Genomic DNA, 17,242 nt, shown 5'->3' with positions numbered 1-17,242 from the left:
TTAAAAATATTCCTTAGAAAAAAAAATTTCTTCATAACAGGAATGAGTATGATAAATACAGTTTCTGTTATACAAAATATAGTGTTTTTCAGAAAACAAGACCAGAAAATATAGCTTTATCATTTGCAGTTGAAGTCATCTATGAAGTATAAGCCCAAAAACCAAACATGAACCCTGAGAAGTCAGGATTCCAGTTGGGAACTCTGCACTGCAGACTTGGTGAACAAAACCCATTTTGACTCAATTACCAACTCATCAACTCAACTTGTTCTTTTTTTCCTTCCAAAATAGACAAAGGAAGCACAAATCAGTAACAGGCATGTCAGATCCTATGTAAGGCAGAATGTAAGAATCCAAAAATAATATGTTCCAATAGAAATATAGATAGGCAGTCTATAGAAAGGCAGTCTACAGACTTTTAGTAACAGAGAAAATAATCCAAACAGTATTTCATGCATTTGTATAGCTGAAATCAAGGCTCAAGAAATGGTGTAAAAAATGGTCAGGGCAGCAGTTATCTAATGTACAAAAATAAACTGCTTATCATGCAATGTTTTTGCATTGTGAAAGTAATATTGCTCTGAGAAACAACATCCTGCAATTTTTCGTTCAAAATCCAAAGGAATATATAATTACTTTCTAAAAAAATATTGTATTTTCACATGTATACTCTAGGTCTCATAAACTGTACCTCTCCACAGAGCACCAGTACTTGAAAGCAAGTCCTGAGTCACTTCTTCAGAAAACCTGCAGGAAGGTGGAGTGCTTGAAGTAAGGGCTTCAAAACAGACATCCCTGGTGACCCCCCAGCTCACAGTGCTGTGGAATCATAAGCTCTTTCACAAATAACTCATACCTGTTACGTAAGAAAGTACTGCAAAAGCTCCATTCTAGAAAGCATTGTCTCATATTTTCCTTTCTCATACAGAAATTAATATTGTGAATCTTTAAGCTGCTTTGGACAGTCAGACCTCCGTGGCTCTACTGAGCATCACAGTTGCCATTTCCCTGGAGCAGAGGTCTGGGCGTGCTGAACATCTCATGGTACAGGAACATACAGTAACAGATCACTCAAGGTGGCAAGAACGCTCCTAACTAGCTAGCTCTTAGTCTAATAAAAGATCCATCCTTTACCTCTAAACCTTACCTTACAGTCTTGACCATTCTTCAGCTTGGAGATTAAGATGGTCAGCATGAAAGAAATGTATTTATGCTTACTGTCATGTAACCCACCAGTAGCAGTAGCTTGCTACACTAGCCACAGATAGCTTGGTCCTTCCAATTGCTTGAAACCCCCCTCCTTGGGGCAAATGTGAAAAGACTGAACAAGAGTCACAGTCATTCTGCACAGTACAGTGATTCCAGACATAATAACTCCCAGGAATTAGAGCCAGGCAACTGCAACTACCCAAGAACTTCTCCACAGCACACATTCAAGTCCCCGGAAAGGCAATGAAAAACACAGCTGCTCTTTTTCACAACTGCAGTGCCTCTGGTTCACTGGGGTGTAATTCACCCCATCAGAGGCAGCAAGAGAAGGCCCATGCATTACCGAGCTCCCACTGCAACCCTTACAACAGAGCTGGAGTAAAAACAGTTTTGCCTAGACTTGCTGCCTGGATACAATGAATGGGCTGACTTCCATCTTTTCTGACAAAGGAGTCCTGACTTCTTTATTAAAAGAATCTTTCTTTTCTTGCAAATAACCTAAAATCATGTTTCTTTCCTATTTTCATACATATACTTTAAATCCTGACATCAATTCAGTTTTTCACTACACGAGCGGAGGCCGGGAGCAAAGGAGTTAATTCAGGTAGCAGATGGGAAGGAATGAAGTTAAAAACAAACAACAGAGTAAGAAAAGGCTGCATGCTATTTTTCAAAAATTCATTTAAAATCCATTGGAATTTGTCCCATACATAGGTCTGCCACCCATCTAGGACTTCTTCTTAAGGAATAAAGTTCACAGTCTCTGGTTATTACTGTAAACCAGCCACCACGTTTGTAACATTTACATCTGCAGTGATGCTCTCTGTTGCATTTGCTAGAACTGTGGATGCAGGATAAATGATTTCTTCAACTGTCACATATGTCCCTGTTAAAAATCCAACAACTCCAATGACAGCTATAAAAATGTCTTTGAATACCGTCCATAAATTTAAGTTTTCCTTGTAGAAAGTGAGGATTTCAACCAGAGGTGGTAGAATCAGTGCCAGAGTGCTGCTGCTGACGGCTCCAACAAAAGAAATCACCAGGTCTAGGCGAGGGATCAAAACAGCTACAGCACCTGAAACACAAGAATAACAATGGTGGCTTCAGATTCAACATCCTCATGAAAACAAAGCCATGACAAACACATCATCTAGTGGTTCAGGCTGTTTAAAAGGTTTTAACATTCTCTATTTTTCCAGCTACAAGTGGTGTGCCCTATATGCTTGTCTTGATATTAACACTCTGTAATTCTACAGATACATGATAGGCATCTTGCGACCAAAGGAAGCTTGGGTAGAGAAAGAGGTGTCCTTCAGGTAACCTTAGGAACACCCAACACTCAGAAATAGGTAAGATAAGTCTTTTATCCCACTGTTATGATGGAACCTACTCAATACCAAACAAAGAGTTTCTTCCACTGCATGAATATGACATTTAAAGACTGAAAATGCCAAACGTTTATGCATTAACTAGGACAAAGCTGAATAAAATGAGAAAGGAATTATGCCAAAGTTAATAAAAGTCACAAACTACCCACCTCTGTAACTTTTCCAGCCACAATACCATTCACGCCATAAATTCAGGCCCTGTGAATGCCTAAACAATACAGGATGAGCACTTAGACCAGACTGACTGGCAAGCGTGCTTGATACTTGCACAGTAATGCACAGTCCATAAGAACTTAAAAGTGCTGCAGAAGCGTATTTGCAATGTCTGGTAAAGCTCTCAGCTAATGAACATTTTGAATGTGCTCTTCTGAAGTATAAGAGATGGCTGCAGATTTAAAACTGTTAAAAAAAACCTTTTCTTAACTGAATTTCTGAAAAAGCATGCTTTTTAATACAGCTAAAACCAAAACTAAGGAGAAAAAGGAACAAAGCAGAAGATAAACTGCATTTATACTATGAGGTGACAAATTCTGGTTTCACGGGTGAAAGATAAAGAGATACCGCTTGCCCACAAGACAACCACACACACCATATGGCTTGGCTTTATTCCCTTTGGAACGAAAAACTCTTTTATCATTATCTTCCTGCAGCACACACTATGCAGAGATAGAAAGTACTTCACATCATTTGTCCTCACACTGCAATGATTGCTTTGTCCAATGTTACTAGGGAAGACTATACTCACACAGGAGAAGATGGTTTCTTTACCTGAAACATCTTTACCCTTTACAATGACAGGTAATCCAGGTCACTGTCCCAACACACAGCAGAGCCATAATGACCTGTTCAAGGAAACGGCAGATCCATCCGTTTCCCAGAACCGTCCATATCAGTTACTCAAATATAAGTAAATTCACTTTTTACAGCACTTTGCATCAGATTTCAAAGCTGTTTACAAAAGGTTTTATAGTTACATTCTTTTTATTCCTTATGCAGAAAGATACATAAAGAATGACATCAGAATAAACAGAGATTTAACATAGGCAACATCCCTTTTGGATGGCAACATACAAAGCAAACCAGGCAGCGAGACACTAAGGAACATCCTCATGCTGCAGACATGAGCTGCAACACCAAGTGATCTTCATAAAACCAGCAAGCACAAGGTGTCTGGCACAGCACATGCTGGATTATGTGCAAATGTATTTCACTATTTAATTAACTACAATCCATGGGCTCAGAAATGACATCTGGTTAGGCTGTTACACCTGAAATGTTGTATTTATTTGTCCCTACAGTAAATTTGTTTGAGCTTTGCTACTGATAATTTATCATACAAACCTCTTTAGACATACTTCAGTGAAATAATGTAATTGCTAGACACAGCTAGATTCAACAAACAAAGGTAAAGCATGCAGCCAAATTCACTAAGATTGAGTTCTAAATGGATGATCCTATACCTTTACAGTACTGATACCGTTCCCACTGCCAATCGCTTTCCTTCAGACACCTATTTCTACGGACCCACCAGAAATGAGTCTGCAATTGAACTTCTGTCCTCTTGTTCTCAGTCTCTTAAAATGAACTACAATTGTGAGACAGCTAAAGGGCTCCCAACAGTACAAGCAAAACCTGATGTTTACTGGTTTTGCTGCAGGGAGCAGAGGTGAAGAGTTGAGAGCAGTGGCTAAGTCTTGAAGAGCTGGCCATGCTGCTTCCAATGCTGCTAGAAAGTCCTATTTCTCTCCACTCACCATCATCACACCAGACTCCCCAATCTTTGTCTTGGATGTGTTATATATATCAAGCTATGTCACAGGAAAGTCAGCAGTGATCCATGATTAATGTGTTGCCTCATAGCAAAAGCAAGACCCAGGCAACAATAAGTCAAAATAAATTTATATAAAGAAGTTTGTCTTGCCCTCACCCTTGAAAATAGAAAAAATCATTATATACCTTTTGATTACTACATAAAGTGAGGAAACAACAGAGTTGCCTTTGCCTCAGTCATTCTCCCAGCCCCTGTGATCAGTGAAAATGTTCAAGAAGAACTACCATCACTGGATGAGGACTGAATCAGGAATTACTTGATGTATACTTGATATATTGATATATACTTAATATTACTTGATATATACTTTATACCATAAAGGTGTACAGGACATGATGGGTTGTATCCAAAAGAGTTCAAGACAAGGGGGAATGGGTTTAAACTTAAACAGGGGAAGTTCAGGTTAGATATTAGGAAGAAATTCTTTACTGTGAGGGTGGTGAGGCACTGGAACAGGTTGCCCAAAGAAGTGGTAAATGCTCCATCCCCAGCAGTGCTCAAGGCCAGGTTGGACAGAGCGTTGGGAGATATGGTCTAGTGTGAGGTGTCCCTGCCCACAGCAGGGGGTTGGAACTAGATCATCTTAAGGTCCTTTCCAACTCTAAGATATGATTCTAAGAGAACTGGCCAATGTCCTTCTAACACAACTTTATATTGTCTTTGAAAGGTCATGGAGACTGGGGGAGATCCCTAGTGACTGAGGGAAAGTAAGTGTCAAGAAAGGCCAAAAGTATAATCCAGGCAAATACAGCCAAGTCAGATTCACTTTTGTCCTTGAAAAAAAATCATGGAGAAAATACTGTTGGGAGCACATTTTTGAGAAAAGAGTGTCTGGGAACAGAAAATGGATTCCTGTACAATAAATCATGCTTGACCAATGACTGATTTATGGATACTGGTACAATGACTTGATTTATGGATGAGGGAAGAGCAACAGATGTCATTTACCTTAACTTTAGAAAGGTCTTTGACATTGCCTGCCACAATATTCTTGTATCTGGATGGAGGGAAACCAGATGGGCAAAAAACTCACTAGAGAAAAGAATAGTGGTTAATGAGTCAAGTGGTTAATGAGTCAGCCTGAAGGCTGGTAAAAATCCTACAGCTAGTAGAGAAAAGTAAAAGCTAAAAAAGTAAAAGTAAAATGATCACTTAAGATGACATGAATGATGTCCTTTAAGCCTAGAAAGTGATAAGGCGCTCACTACAATCATAGAATAGAATCATAGAATAGTTAGGGTTGGAAAGGACCTCAAGATCATCTAGTTCCGACCCCCTTGCCATGGGCAGGGACACCTCACACTAAACCATCCCACACAAGGCTTCGTCCAACTTGGCCTTGAACACTGCCAGTGATGGAGCACTCACAACCTCCCTGGGCAACCCATTCCAGTGCCTCACTACCCTCACAGGAAAGAATTTCGTCCTTATATCCAGTCTAAACCTCTCCTGTTTAAGTTTGAACCCATCACCCCTTGTCCTGTCACTACAGTCTCTAATGAAGAGTCCCTCCCCAGCATCCCTATAGGCCCCCTTCAGATACTGGAAGGCTGCTATGAGGTCTCCGTGAAGCCTTCTCTTCTCCAGGCTGAATAGACCCAGCTTTCTCAGCCTATGTCCCTATAGCACAAAGAGACAGTGTTGAAGGTGAGCCAACATCCTATTTAAGTCCAAATTAATTTTAATCATTGATCATTAATCATAATTCAAAGCTGGATTAAAATTAGTATTTTAAAAGTGATAATTCACAGGGGTTATTTCTGAAGTAAAATGGCTTAAAAATATATTAATTTTTGCTTATTTCATATGAGATATTATATTACGCAAATAATAGCAGTGATAGGCACCCTACAAACCAAATACTTTACTCTCCAGTGAAATTTTAGCCCCTTCTAGATGAGAAGCCACACTGATTTCAAGCAATCTTAAAAGCTTTTCATAAAAAGCAAATGCTTGGATATAGTATTAAAGTATCTGAATTGGCCTGCTTATTTGGGGCTGTAAAAAGGCAGAGGGCTTTGTTATGATCAGTACTTATTGCATATGGCGTGTTCCATTATTACTACTGACATGCTAATAAATAACTTGTGAATTTACTGCAACTGTCAAAAGTAAATTAAAAAAATATTGCCCATAAAGAGATAAGAATCCCACTGCAGTGGATGACCAATCCATTTCCAAAGTAATGCTTTGCAACAGCTGGTGTCACAAGCACAAGTTAGTTAAAGCCTGCTGTGTTGATTGATGATATAGAAAAAACAAGCTGCCAAGTGCCTTGGCTTCCCGGAGAGAGACACGTACAGAAGCTAGTTGAGGTTCAGCTCCCTGTGCTGCCAACCTTAGGGAGATTAAGCACTGAATTATGGCCTGCAGTCCAAATCCATCAAAAATTGCAGTCATCTGCAGATGTTTTTAATCTTAACTTGTTGGCATTTCACCTCGCAAAGCAAAGTTCAGAGGGAGCAGCTTGCTTCATCATGTACGGAAACTCAACTACCAAGTGCATAGCTGCCTGCAGCTCAGAACAGGGAAATTCAGGAGTACCATGTGTCAGAAGCACCGATCTCTCCCAGAGTCAGGTCAGGGAGAGGTGTGCTCACTGCAGGCTGGGGCTTACTGCACAGGTCAATCCTTAGGAAAAAATACTAAATTTGCATGTGTCTTGATGAATCCTTTTTAATTCAGTAATCCCACAGAAAATAAATAATCAGATTTATTGATTTCACATCAAACTATTTTGATTACCAGCAATTGTATATTCATCTTTTTCTTCTAATAAACAGACCTCTCAAATAATATGTCCTTTTCACATGACAGTGAACACTTGTCACTTCCTAATAGCAGTAAGTAAATTTCATTGTCACATCATTGCTAATATTTATTTTACTCCTGGTAAGCCCAAAATTAGCCATCATCATTAGATCAACTAATAAAGCCAACAAAAACATCTTCACAGTATGTAATACCATCTCCATACTTCGATAAAAATACTTTCGCTAATTAAAGTTTATTGGAATATTCTTGTGGAAAGCATAAAATGGTCTGGGTTGGAAAGGACCTTACGATCATCCAGTTCAACCCCCCACCATGGGCATGAACACCTTCCACTAGACCAGGCTGCTCAAAGTCCTGTCCAACCTGGCCTTGAACACTGCCCAGGGATGGAGCATTCGCAACTTCCTTGGGCAGCCTTGTCCAGTGACATTATGTACATTTGCTGTCTATGGTCTTCATATTACTAAAAATAGAGTAAAATAACACAAAAAGTGAATTATGGTATGTTTGAAATTCATCAAACCCCTACCTTTTTACTGTCACAAAACCTGCTGCAATGACTTCATCGTTAGCTCTGGATCAGACTATATTTATAGCATAATATTCAAATTTAGAGTACTTTTGTTAAACAAAATTAACTTCATGATTTAAGTATAGGAAAGATCTTGCACTGGGTTTGTTCCCTTAACATTGATTTGGATGTTGGAGCACTGTTTTACTCCCAACCTAAATTGAAGGAGCAGTTAATTCCTTGCCAAGATCTTTGTGAATATTGATTTAAGGATAGGATTATAACCATGGAGTTAGACTATTGATCTACCCATTGTCAGTATAAGAATCAATTTAGAAAATAAATGAATTTTTAAGGGCACAAAACTGCCACAAGTTTTGTCAAGTAGAAGAGATGATACTGCTCTTTCTAGATCAGATGGGGAAGAATTTTCTCTCAGTAGTTTTCCTTTAGAGAAAAAGTCATGAAAGAAACAAGAAAAAGGAATTAAGACAATACTCACAGGAGAAGGGTAATATAAAACTGTATCAGGATGGACTAAGAGGATTTTCCAACATAAGGAAAGAAAAAGGATGAAAATTATAGTAGAAGTGGATTTAAGGGGCTTGTGCTGAGGTAGATTAGTATTGACTTGCTTTTGGGGATAAACAAAAACTGATGGTTAGATCAATCTTGAATGTAAACAGCATGTCAGAGAAAATCGTATTTTATAGGTTAGGCATGGCTGAACACTACAGAGCACCATGGGGGATTGTTAACATGGTCAGAAAACACAGGAGGTCAAAATGCTGCTCTGCCCCACCAACAAATATCAATACCTCTGTGGTAATACTCCATATCAGTGATAATACTCCATATCATGAAAGTTTGGTGTGTACCCCATAGACTGAATCAGCCAGTATGTTTATTGGTTAATTATACTTCATTATTAAAATATTTACTAAAATAAGTAATGTAAATAAGTAGAATATATTTTATGAAATTTGCATAAAATATATAATATTGATTATAGTTAAGCATAGAAACTACTTAATTTCAGTTACTGGATGAAAAGCAATAAAGTGTAGCACAAGAACACGTACTAAATTGCACTGAATATGGACAGATTTAGCACACATTGAAGATGATTGCTCCTTCAGACTTGATCTCAATGAGATAGGATATCTATGATATCCCATCACAAAGACCTTGAAGGATCTATTACAAATAGTACAGAAAGATTTCCTAGTTTCAAGGATTGCTCAGATTTTATCCCTCCCTTTTGTTATCACAAGATATCTTATACACTCTCATGGTAAGTGATTCTTTTCAATGAGACAAAGCACTTGAGAATATAGTGTAAAGAAAGAAAGTCCTATAATAAGGAAGAAGAGTAAATGACAAGGTCTTATCCAAACCTTCCACTTACGGCATGAATTTAGTTAATATATCCATGTGAGAAGATCATTCACCCATTTATAAGCATCTTCCTCTCCAGAGTGAGTTGCAGTATTTCAACAAGGCAGGGGAAGGAAAATCACATAAAAAGAAAACCAAATAGAAATGTGAAAATGTAACACTGCAAGCACGTAATTTATTTAATGCGGTACACGTCTTCTTAATTTTGCTCTGGTATTTTAAGGCTGTGTACCTTTATTATGACAAGTGAACTTTAAAGTCCTAACTGCAGCAGGCTGGTGAAGTCATTACAAGGAAGTCATAAAAGACTTAATTCTCATATGGGTCCATCTGTATATCTTTGCTGCCCATTACACATGGTAAAGGTAGAGAAAACAAAAGAGGATAAAAGTTTAAAAATTGCTAATTTTGACTAATGGCAGTTCAGAAGACACCACAAGCTGTTATTACCCAGCAATTCCTTTCTATTCTTTTATCAAACAAGACAGACATTTGAAAGCCTGTTGTTTGGAAGCCTATCCCACTCTGCTCAGCACTTGTCACCTGGAGTAATGTGTTCAGCTTTTGGACCCTGATACACAGAAAAGATGTGGAGAGGCTGCAGAGGGTCCAGAGAAGAGCCACAAAGATGATTCAAGGATTGGGAAGCTGTGTGTGAGGAAACACTGAGAGATGCGGGCTTGCTCAGCCTAGAGAAAAGGCGGCTCAGGGGAGATCTTATCACCATGTTCCAGTACTTAAAAGGTGGCTACAAGGAAGACAGAGACTGTCTTTTTACACAAGGAGTCACGTGGAACACAAAAGGGGTCATGGGCACAAGTTACTCCCAGGGAGATTATGGTTGGACAGAAGAAGAAGATTTTTCACAGCCATTGGAATAATTTCCCCAGGCAGTGGGGCATTCCTCAGCATTGGACACTGTTAAGATTTGGCTGGACAATGTGCTGGGCCATCTAGTCTAGGTCATGTTTTGCCTAGAAAGGTTGGACCAGATAATCCTTCAAGTCCTTTCTAACCTGGGATTCTATAATTCTGTAACTGTGAAGATCAGGTTGTCGAACCACTAATCATGAGTAACGCTAAGCCATCATTTGTATTCTAGCTTTTATGCTATGTGAAGCACTAGCAAAGAAAATGCCTGGAGTGACTAATTCCAGCTATGAAGTAATTTTTTTAAGAAACAACTTCAAGCGAAGCAATGTATCACTTTAATCTAAAAGAAAAAAGCAGTAGGATGCCAGCATACACACTGGCAGAAAAGTTATCCTTTGACGGCCCTAAGTAGTTTCTTTATTGCTAATTGTTTTCAATATACAGAGAAAAAGCTCTCAAATATTTTCAAGGAATGCTTTCGCTACCTTTATCCTTTGCGATCTGCAAAAGGCTTACTTGCAATCTGCCTATCATTTCTAGCATCTTGAAAGAAAAACTTTGCACATTTGGCTCTCCGCAGAACAATGTATCTATGCATGAGGGAAAATGTTTTTCCCCATCTATAAATTAGGAAACTATTTTGCAAATAAAGGGCTTTTCTAATTAGAAGTCTGCATTCAGGACCTCCTGCCAGTTACCATACAGCCTAGGCAGCAGATGTCTTGCTGGGGCTCATTTTAAGAGACTTCCAATCTATTTCCAACTTTTTTTTCACTCAGTACATATTAAATATGGTTATTTTGCTTTTCAAATTGTAAATGTTCTCTCACACTAACCGAGTGATACAGGTGGGTAAGAACAGTTTTCACTCATATTCATATGATCTCCCACAAGACTGCAGTCAATCGGAGATGCTGACTGCACATCCCATACCTTCCCTGGATAGCAGAGTTTGCTCTCTACCAAGTAGTGCTACTAAAGGAATGCAATCACTTCTAATCCCTGCCACTCTTAAATTTGAGTAAAATCTTACCTAAATGCCCCTTGCCAGTTGAGTGATAACCAGCGTGCCACACACAAGTAACCTAAGGAAGTGTGTGTCATTCTCCATTGAACTCTCTGCATGGACAGAATCCATAGCAGGGAATTCACTTGACCACAGTTTGCCTCTACTAGAGGCACATTTGAGTATCATATTGGTCTACTTATAGGCAGGAAAAATAATTACCACTAGAAAATTAAAACAAAATGCCAAGAATTTGTAAACATAAGATGTACCCAGGTATCTTTAGCCGAGTCACTTCCTTCTTCCTCAGAGATCAAATCTTTCCATATGCCACATTTGTGACTAAGACATTAAAACGTGCATATCACTGCGTGAAATCACTACATTTCACTGCGCGAAACATTATCCCAATCAGTTAGTTTTACTAGTTAGACTATTTTCTTCTACAAACTTATTGTGACAACAGCATATCCAAGAGAAATTAAATTCCATACACTGTTGTTGGGTTATGATTTTCTTTTTGTCTTGTTTTGTGGTTTGAGTCAGAAAGCAATACTCTGAAGGAGAAATGGCTTCTATACGCAAGTTGCAAAGACTGGTAACAGCATCTCTTAGCATTTCGCTTCATATTTTACATTCTTTCCTGAAGGGAAACAAATACTTTCAGTGTTTTGACAATAACTTTCACTTTCCCTTCCTCATAAAATTTCTTTGCTCCCAGTTATATTCATTCGAGGGAATGCATAGTAGCACGCTTCATAGGGTCTTATTTAATAGCATGTAACTGAAAACAACTGAGAATTGTACCTACATGACTTTCAAAACCATATTAAACAACATCATATAAGTCTCCCCACTAAGAACTTGATAGACTTCATTGTCAATTATTCAGGGGACTTTATCTGAGCAAATACTGCTCAGCTGGTGTTGATGAATTTTTTTGTACTCACTTTTTCCCCAAGTTGAACTACTCCTTAACTAAAATCTTTACCTTTACTGAGCTAGCTTCTCAGCGGGAGAGGACAATGTTCAGCATCTTCCAACTTACTAATTAGCCTGCATATCTCTACTGGCTAATTAAATGTCCTGTCTGCAAAGAGAAAAATTAAGGAATTCACTGGCTATCCCATCCTTCTTTTAAGCCAGAGCCACAGGTAAGACCACTTGATTAAACACTCACATCACTCCAGGCTGACTGGATGCCACTAAAGATATAGACACAACTTTGTAAGAAAATGAGAACAATTTGTGATAAATCCCAAGGAAGGAGAAGTATGAAAGCTGGGCTTCCTTTTCCTTAATCCAAGCTTGTAAGGGAATACTGCAAGAAACAGATCAATTCAGCAGTGCAACACTGAGATAGCATAAAGATGCCCTAGGCAGTATTCTTACATCTAAAATTCCTGTGACTTCACCAAGTAAACTCTTCAGGCTTCATTTCCACCCATGCAAAGAAATACAAATAAATAAAAACACCAGCAATATGTTTGCTTTAACAAGGCAGCTTGAAAAAGTAGACTTACTTATTTAAAACAGAGGGGTCATCCACCTGGGCAATGGACTCATTTGTTCTTTTGCTGTAAACTGGCTTACATGCATCTTAAATGGTTTTCTGCTGATATTTTCTCAGTGTTGGTAATGAAAATCATATTTCATTTTTTGATGTAGACAACACTTTTATGACCAGCAGACTTGTCACTCTCAGTTCAATATACTGAGTGTCAGTTTCAGAGCTGCATCAGTGGGGGTAGCTGAAAACAACAGTGCACCAGCTGACTGCCACATTAATGCATTTCTTAATGAAGCTCTTACTTAGCTGCAGTGAAAAAAGGGAGATAGAAGGAGGTGAAAGAGAACAGAAAGTAATGATTCTCAAAGAAAGAAAATATCAGTGATAATGAATGCAATACAGTTAAGACACTGCGATGATTAACATTTGGACATCTATAATATCACTATGGCAGGAGTTCACTGCGCTGAATGCCAGATAAAAGCACTATCAATTTTATTTCATACAGCTTTCTTTCCTGCCAGAAAATCTCTCATGCCTTCAGGTGAATGAGAGTCTCACTTTTGAATTCAGCACAGACTTCTTGTAAATAGACATGAACAGAGAAAGATGGCAAGATCACAAGGAAGAGGTAATTTTATTTTTAATCCTATCATAAAATAAAATTGATACAGAATCCCACTATTTTTTACAAGTTGTTTTATACTTATGATATAAAAGTCCCTGCCCTCACAATTTATAATCAAACAAAAAAGCTAAGTATAAGATGCTGTAGTTACACATAAGGACAAAAATAGCTGCCTACTTCAATGCTAAGTGGTTTTATATTTTGCTAGACTTGTATGACAGTGTCAGAAATAAACACATGCACTACTCTACATTATTGTTCAACTGCCCATGAAATTGTACACTAAAAATGAAACCTTCCCGAAATGATGTTGAAAAGGATCCAAAACAATTTCATTTCTCCATTCAAGAAAACAAAAATCAATTTAATGAAAATATTTCCCTGTGTAATATTAGAGTTTAAAATGGTATAAAATAGAAAATTCTGAAATTTAGTGGTGGTGTTGGAGACCCATACTTTAGAAAATACCTACTTTAGTCAGGGACAGAGCTGCCTGAAAAGCTTGACAAGCAGTAATCAACATCACAGCACTGCTTAGTAATGTCTTAACTATGCAATGTGTGATGCAGCAGCCGCAGAACTGTGACAATCACACGCCATCCAAATAAGCACACTTTTTACATCAGAAGTGGTGGCACAGTAGCTCTATGTAAAACTTGTATGGTAGAACTTGGATGTTCTGGCTTCAAGATTCTAACATGTTAAAGACAGAAAGAATAACTGTTACCAGTGCAAAGCCCAAGGAATTTGTTTGATTTTCTTCTAAAATGTAATGAAATATTTAGTAATCACTTTGAGATCACTAAATTCCCTAAATTGAGACTTAGAATCATAGAATCATAGAATAGTTAGGGTTGGAAAGGACCTCAAGATCATCTAGTTCCAACCCCCTGCCATGGGCAGGGATACCTCACACTAAACCATCCCACACAAGGCTTCGTCCAACCTGGCCTTGAACACTGCCAGGGATGGAGCACTCACAACCTCCCTGGGCAACCCATTCCAGTGTTTCACCACCCTAACAGGAAAGAATTTCCTCCTTATATCCAATCTAAACTTCCCCTGTTTAAGTTTTAACCCATTACCCCTTGTCCTGTCACTACAGTGCCTGACGAAGAGTCCCTCCCCAGCATCCCTATAGGCCCCCTTCAGATACTGGAAGGCTGTTATGAGGTCCCCATGCAGCCTTCTCTTCTCCAGGCTGAACAGCCCCAACTTCCTCAGCCTGTCTTCATACGGGAGGTGCTCCAGTCCCCTGATCATCCTCGTGGCCCTCCTCTGGACTTGTTCCAGCAGTTCCATGTCCTTTTTATGTTGAGGACACCAGAACTGCACACAATACTCCAGGTGAGGTCTCACAAGAGCAGAGTAGAGGGGCAGGATCACCTCCTTCGACCTGCTGATCACGCTCCTTTTGATGCAGCCCAGGATACGGCTGGCTTTCTGGGCTGCGAGCGCACACTGCCGGCTCATGTTCATTTTCTCATCGACCAGCACCCCCAAGTCCTTCTCCGCAGGGCCGCTCTGAATCTCATCTCTGCCCAATCTGTAGCTGTGCCTGGGATTGCTCCGACCCAGGTGTAGGACCTTGCACTTGTCGTGGTTGAAATTCATAAGGTTGGCATCAGCCCACCTCACAAGCGTGTCCAGGTCCCTCTGGATGGCATCCCTTCCCTCCAGCATATCAACCGGACCACACAGCTTGGTGTCATTGGCAAACTTGCTAAGGGCGCACTCAATCCCACTGTCCATGTCAGCAACGAAGATGTTAAACAAGACCAGTCCCAACACCAATCCCTGAGGGACACCACTCGTTACCGGTCTCCAGCCGGACATCGAGCCATTGACCACAACACTTTGTGTGCGGCCATCCAGCCAGTTCTTTATGCACCTTTTCTGCTCCTTCGTTGACTAAACTGTATTTCAACTCTAGTAATTGTTTAGTTTAGTAATTATCCTAAAAGCAGCTTGCTTTGGCAGAACTGCCAATATACACAACAGTATCATAAGTGTCCAATACAGATCTGCTTTCTGCACATAAGGAACGAGATACAATCTGTTTACTTGACAGGTACATATTCAGAAATTCTGAAAGCTTTATGACTTTTTATTAAATACCCATGCTCACCTATGTCACAGAATAGATAGAGTGGTTAGTTAGGGAGGACCTTAAGATCATCTAGCTCCTCTGTTCCTCTACTTTGCTCTCATGAGACCCCTCTTGGAACACTGAGTACAGCCCTGGTGTCCCCAACATAAGCAGAACATAGAAGTGTTGGCGCAAGTCCAGAGAGGGCCATGAGAACGATCAGCAGCTGGAGTACCTCCCGTATGAAGACAGGCTGAGAAAGCTGGGACTGTTCAGCCTGGAGAAGAGAAGGCTGCGTGGGGACCTCATAGCAGCCTTCCAGTATCTGAAGGGGGCCTATAAGGATGCCAGAGAGGAACTCTTCATCAGGGACTGCAGTGGTAGGACAAGGGGGAATGGGTTCCAACCTAAACAGGGGAAGTTCAGGTTAGATATAAGGAAGAAGTTCTTTACTGTGAGGGTGGTGAGGCACCGGAACAGGTTGCTCAAGAAGCTGTGAATGCTCCATCCCTGGCAATAAAAGTAATGCAAATAAATTTAAAGGCCACAGCCCATCATTATCACATATGCATGTTACATTCTATGAATGTTCTAGAATTAACTAATACTTTATGGTGATGGGTATTAAATACTCTAAATTTTAACTAGTTTCATGTTACCTCACCACATTCTTGTTCAGTCTGGGCTATTTATGGCTGATTTCACTCAGTTCTGCTAACAAAAAAAGCAAAGCACAGGACTTTTGAAGAAACTGGACTAAAATCACTGCTTCACAGTTGGCCCAGACATGTACTGAACTGCAGAGACCGATATCAGTGCAACATGATTTCATCCTACAGATTTGCTGTGGCCAGATTTTCAAACTCAGGACCTCAAAAGTAGTCAATATGAAATCTCCCCAGTATTGTATCTCTACATTATAGCATCTAAATAAGCAGACTGCTTTCCTCACAGCCTGATCACCTACAGCTGCATAAGACAAGCTAATGAAATAAAACTTATTGGCATAAAGTATCGGCTGTGCAAATCTGAACATCAGAGTGTTTTCATACAGTCAAAGCTAAATACCACTTAAGCACCTCATCAAACCATAAATTGCTTCCTATAGATGAACTGAAATTTAAAGTGACTTAAATGTATTAACACAAGGATAATTCAAGACAAGTGTCTGAATGACAGCATTAAACCTAAGTGTCAGACACAGACTGACACTTGAAGAACAAAAATAAATCCTCAGGGTTTTGGAATACTCTAAAACAGCAATAGAAAAACATTAGGAAAAACACAAAAGCACTTAAACTTCCACAAATATAAGTGCTTTTAATATTTGAAATTTTTAGATCTGGACTGCTTATGGAGATCAAATTTTAAGCGATATTTTCCCAATTCTACAGAGTTGAATCTTTCGCTGCCAAGAAGTGAATAGATACATAAAGGAACTTTAACATCTCCTTCAGCATTAATGAAGTTGAAACTTGAATGCTAAAGCAGAGGTGGTGAAAGCTGGAACAACAGAGTTTATTAACACGCAGATCAGAAGGAAAACCAGGTGATAGGAACGATTTGAAAACTAATGTGATTACTACAAGAAAAGAAATGCAGAAATACAGCTAGATTTTGTGGAGCACAGGGTTTCAAAAATTCAATGACTAAAAGCCAGACGAAACTGGACAAGAAGTAAAAACAAAGCTTGACAAACCTATTTATTTTGGTTCATAAGCCTTTGCTTAAAATGGAAGAATATTGCATCTTACTCCAACAGATTTCTGTGATTTTGATTTCGGTTCAGGTATCCATCCCATTCAGTAAAAGGTATTTTGATAAATGTGAAATACTGTAGTAGAAGACACAGCTACTTGTGTTAGCTGCACCAGGGACAGATGAAGAGACTGTAAATTGCGGGAGTTCAACACAAAGAACGACTGCGTTCTGCACCCTTACTGTACAGATGCGCTTTTAAGGCCCTGGTCTTGAAAAGCATAATATGGAAGAATTAGCACTGTGGAGACCTCATAGCAGCC

General features: G+C 39.3%; 1 protein-coding gene across 2 annotated transcripts in view; it reads right to left on the bottom strand.

Moving 5' to 3' along the window:
• Positions 1-862: 862 nt before the first annotated feature.
• Positions 863-17,242, bottom strand: part of SLC36A4 (solute carrier family 36 member 4) — a 68,268-nt gene continuing 51,888 nt past the window's right edge. For both annotated transcript variants that reach the window (XM_065678785.1, XM_065678786.1), the window contains one exon: positions 863-2,287. In XM_065678785.1, coding sequence (XP_065534857.1) covers positions 1,980-2,287 — 308 coding nt within the window. In that variant the 3' untranslated portion in view covers positions 863-1,979. The remainder of the gene's footprint in view (positions 2,288-17,242) is intronic.

The sequence above is a fragment of the Lathamus discolor genome, chromosome 4, assembly GCF_037157495.1.
Source record: "Lathamus discolor isolate bLatDis1 chromosome 4, bLatDis1.hap1, whole genome shotgun sequence".
NCBI lineage: Eukaryota > Metazoa > Chordata > Aves > Psittaciformes > Psittacidae > Lathamus > Lathamus discolor.
Note: the sequence above shows the minus strand (reverse complement) of the source record. Positions and strands in the feature narration are given on the sequence as shown.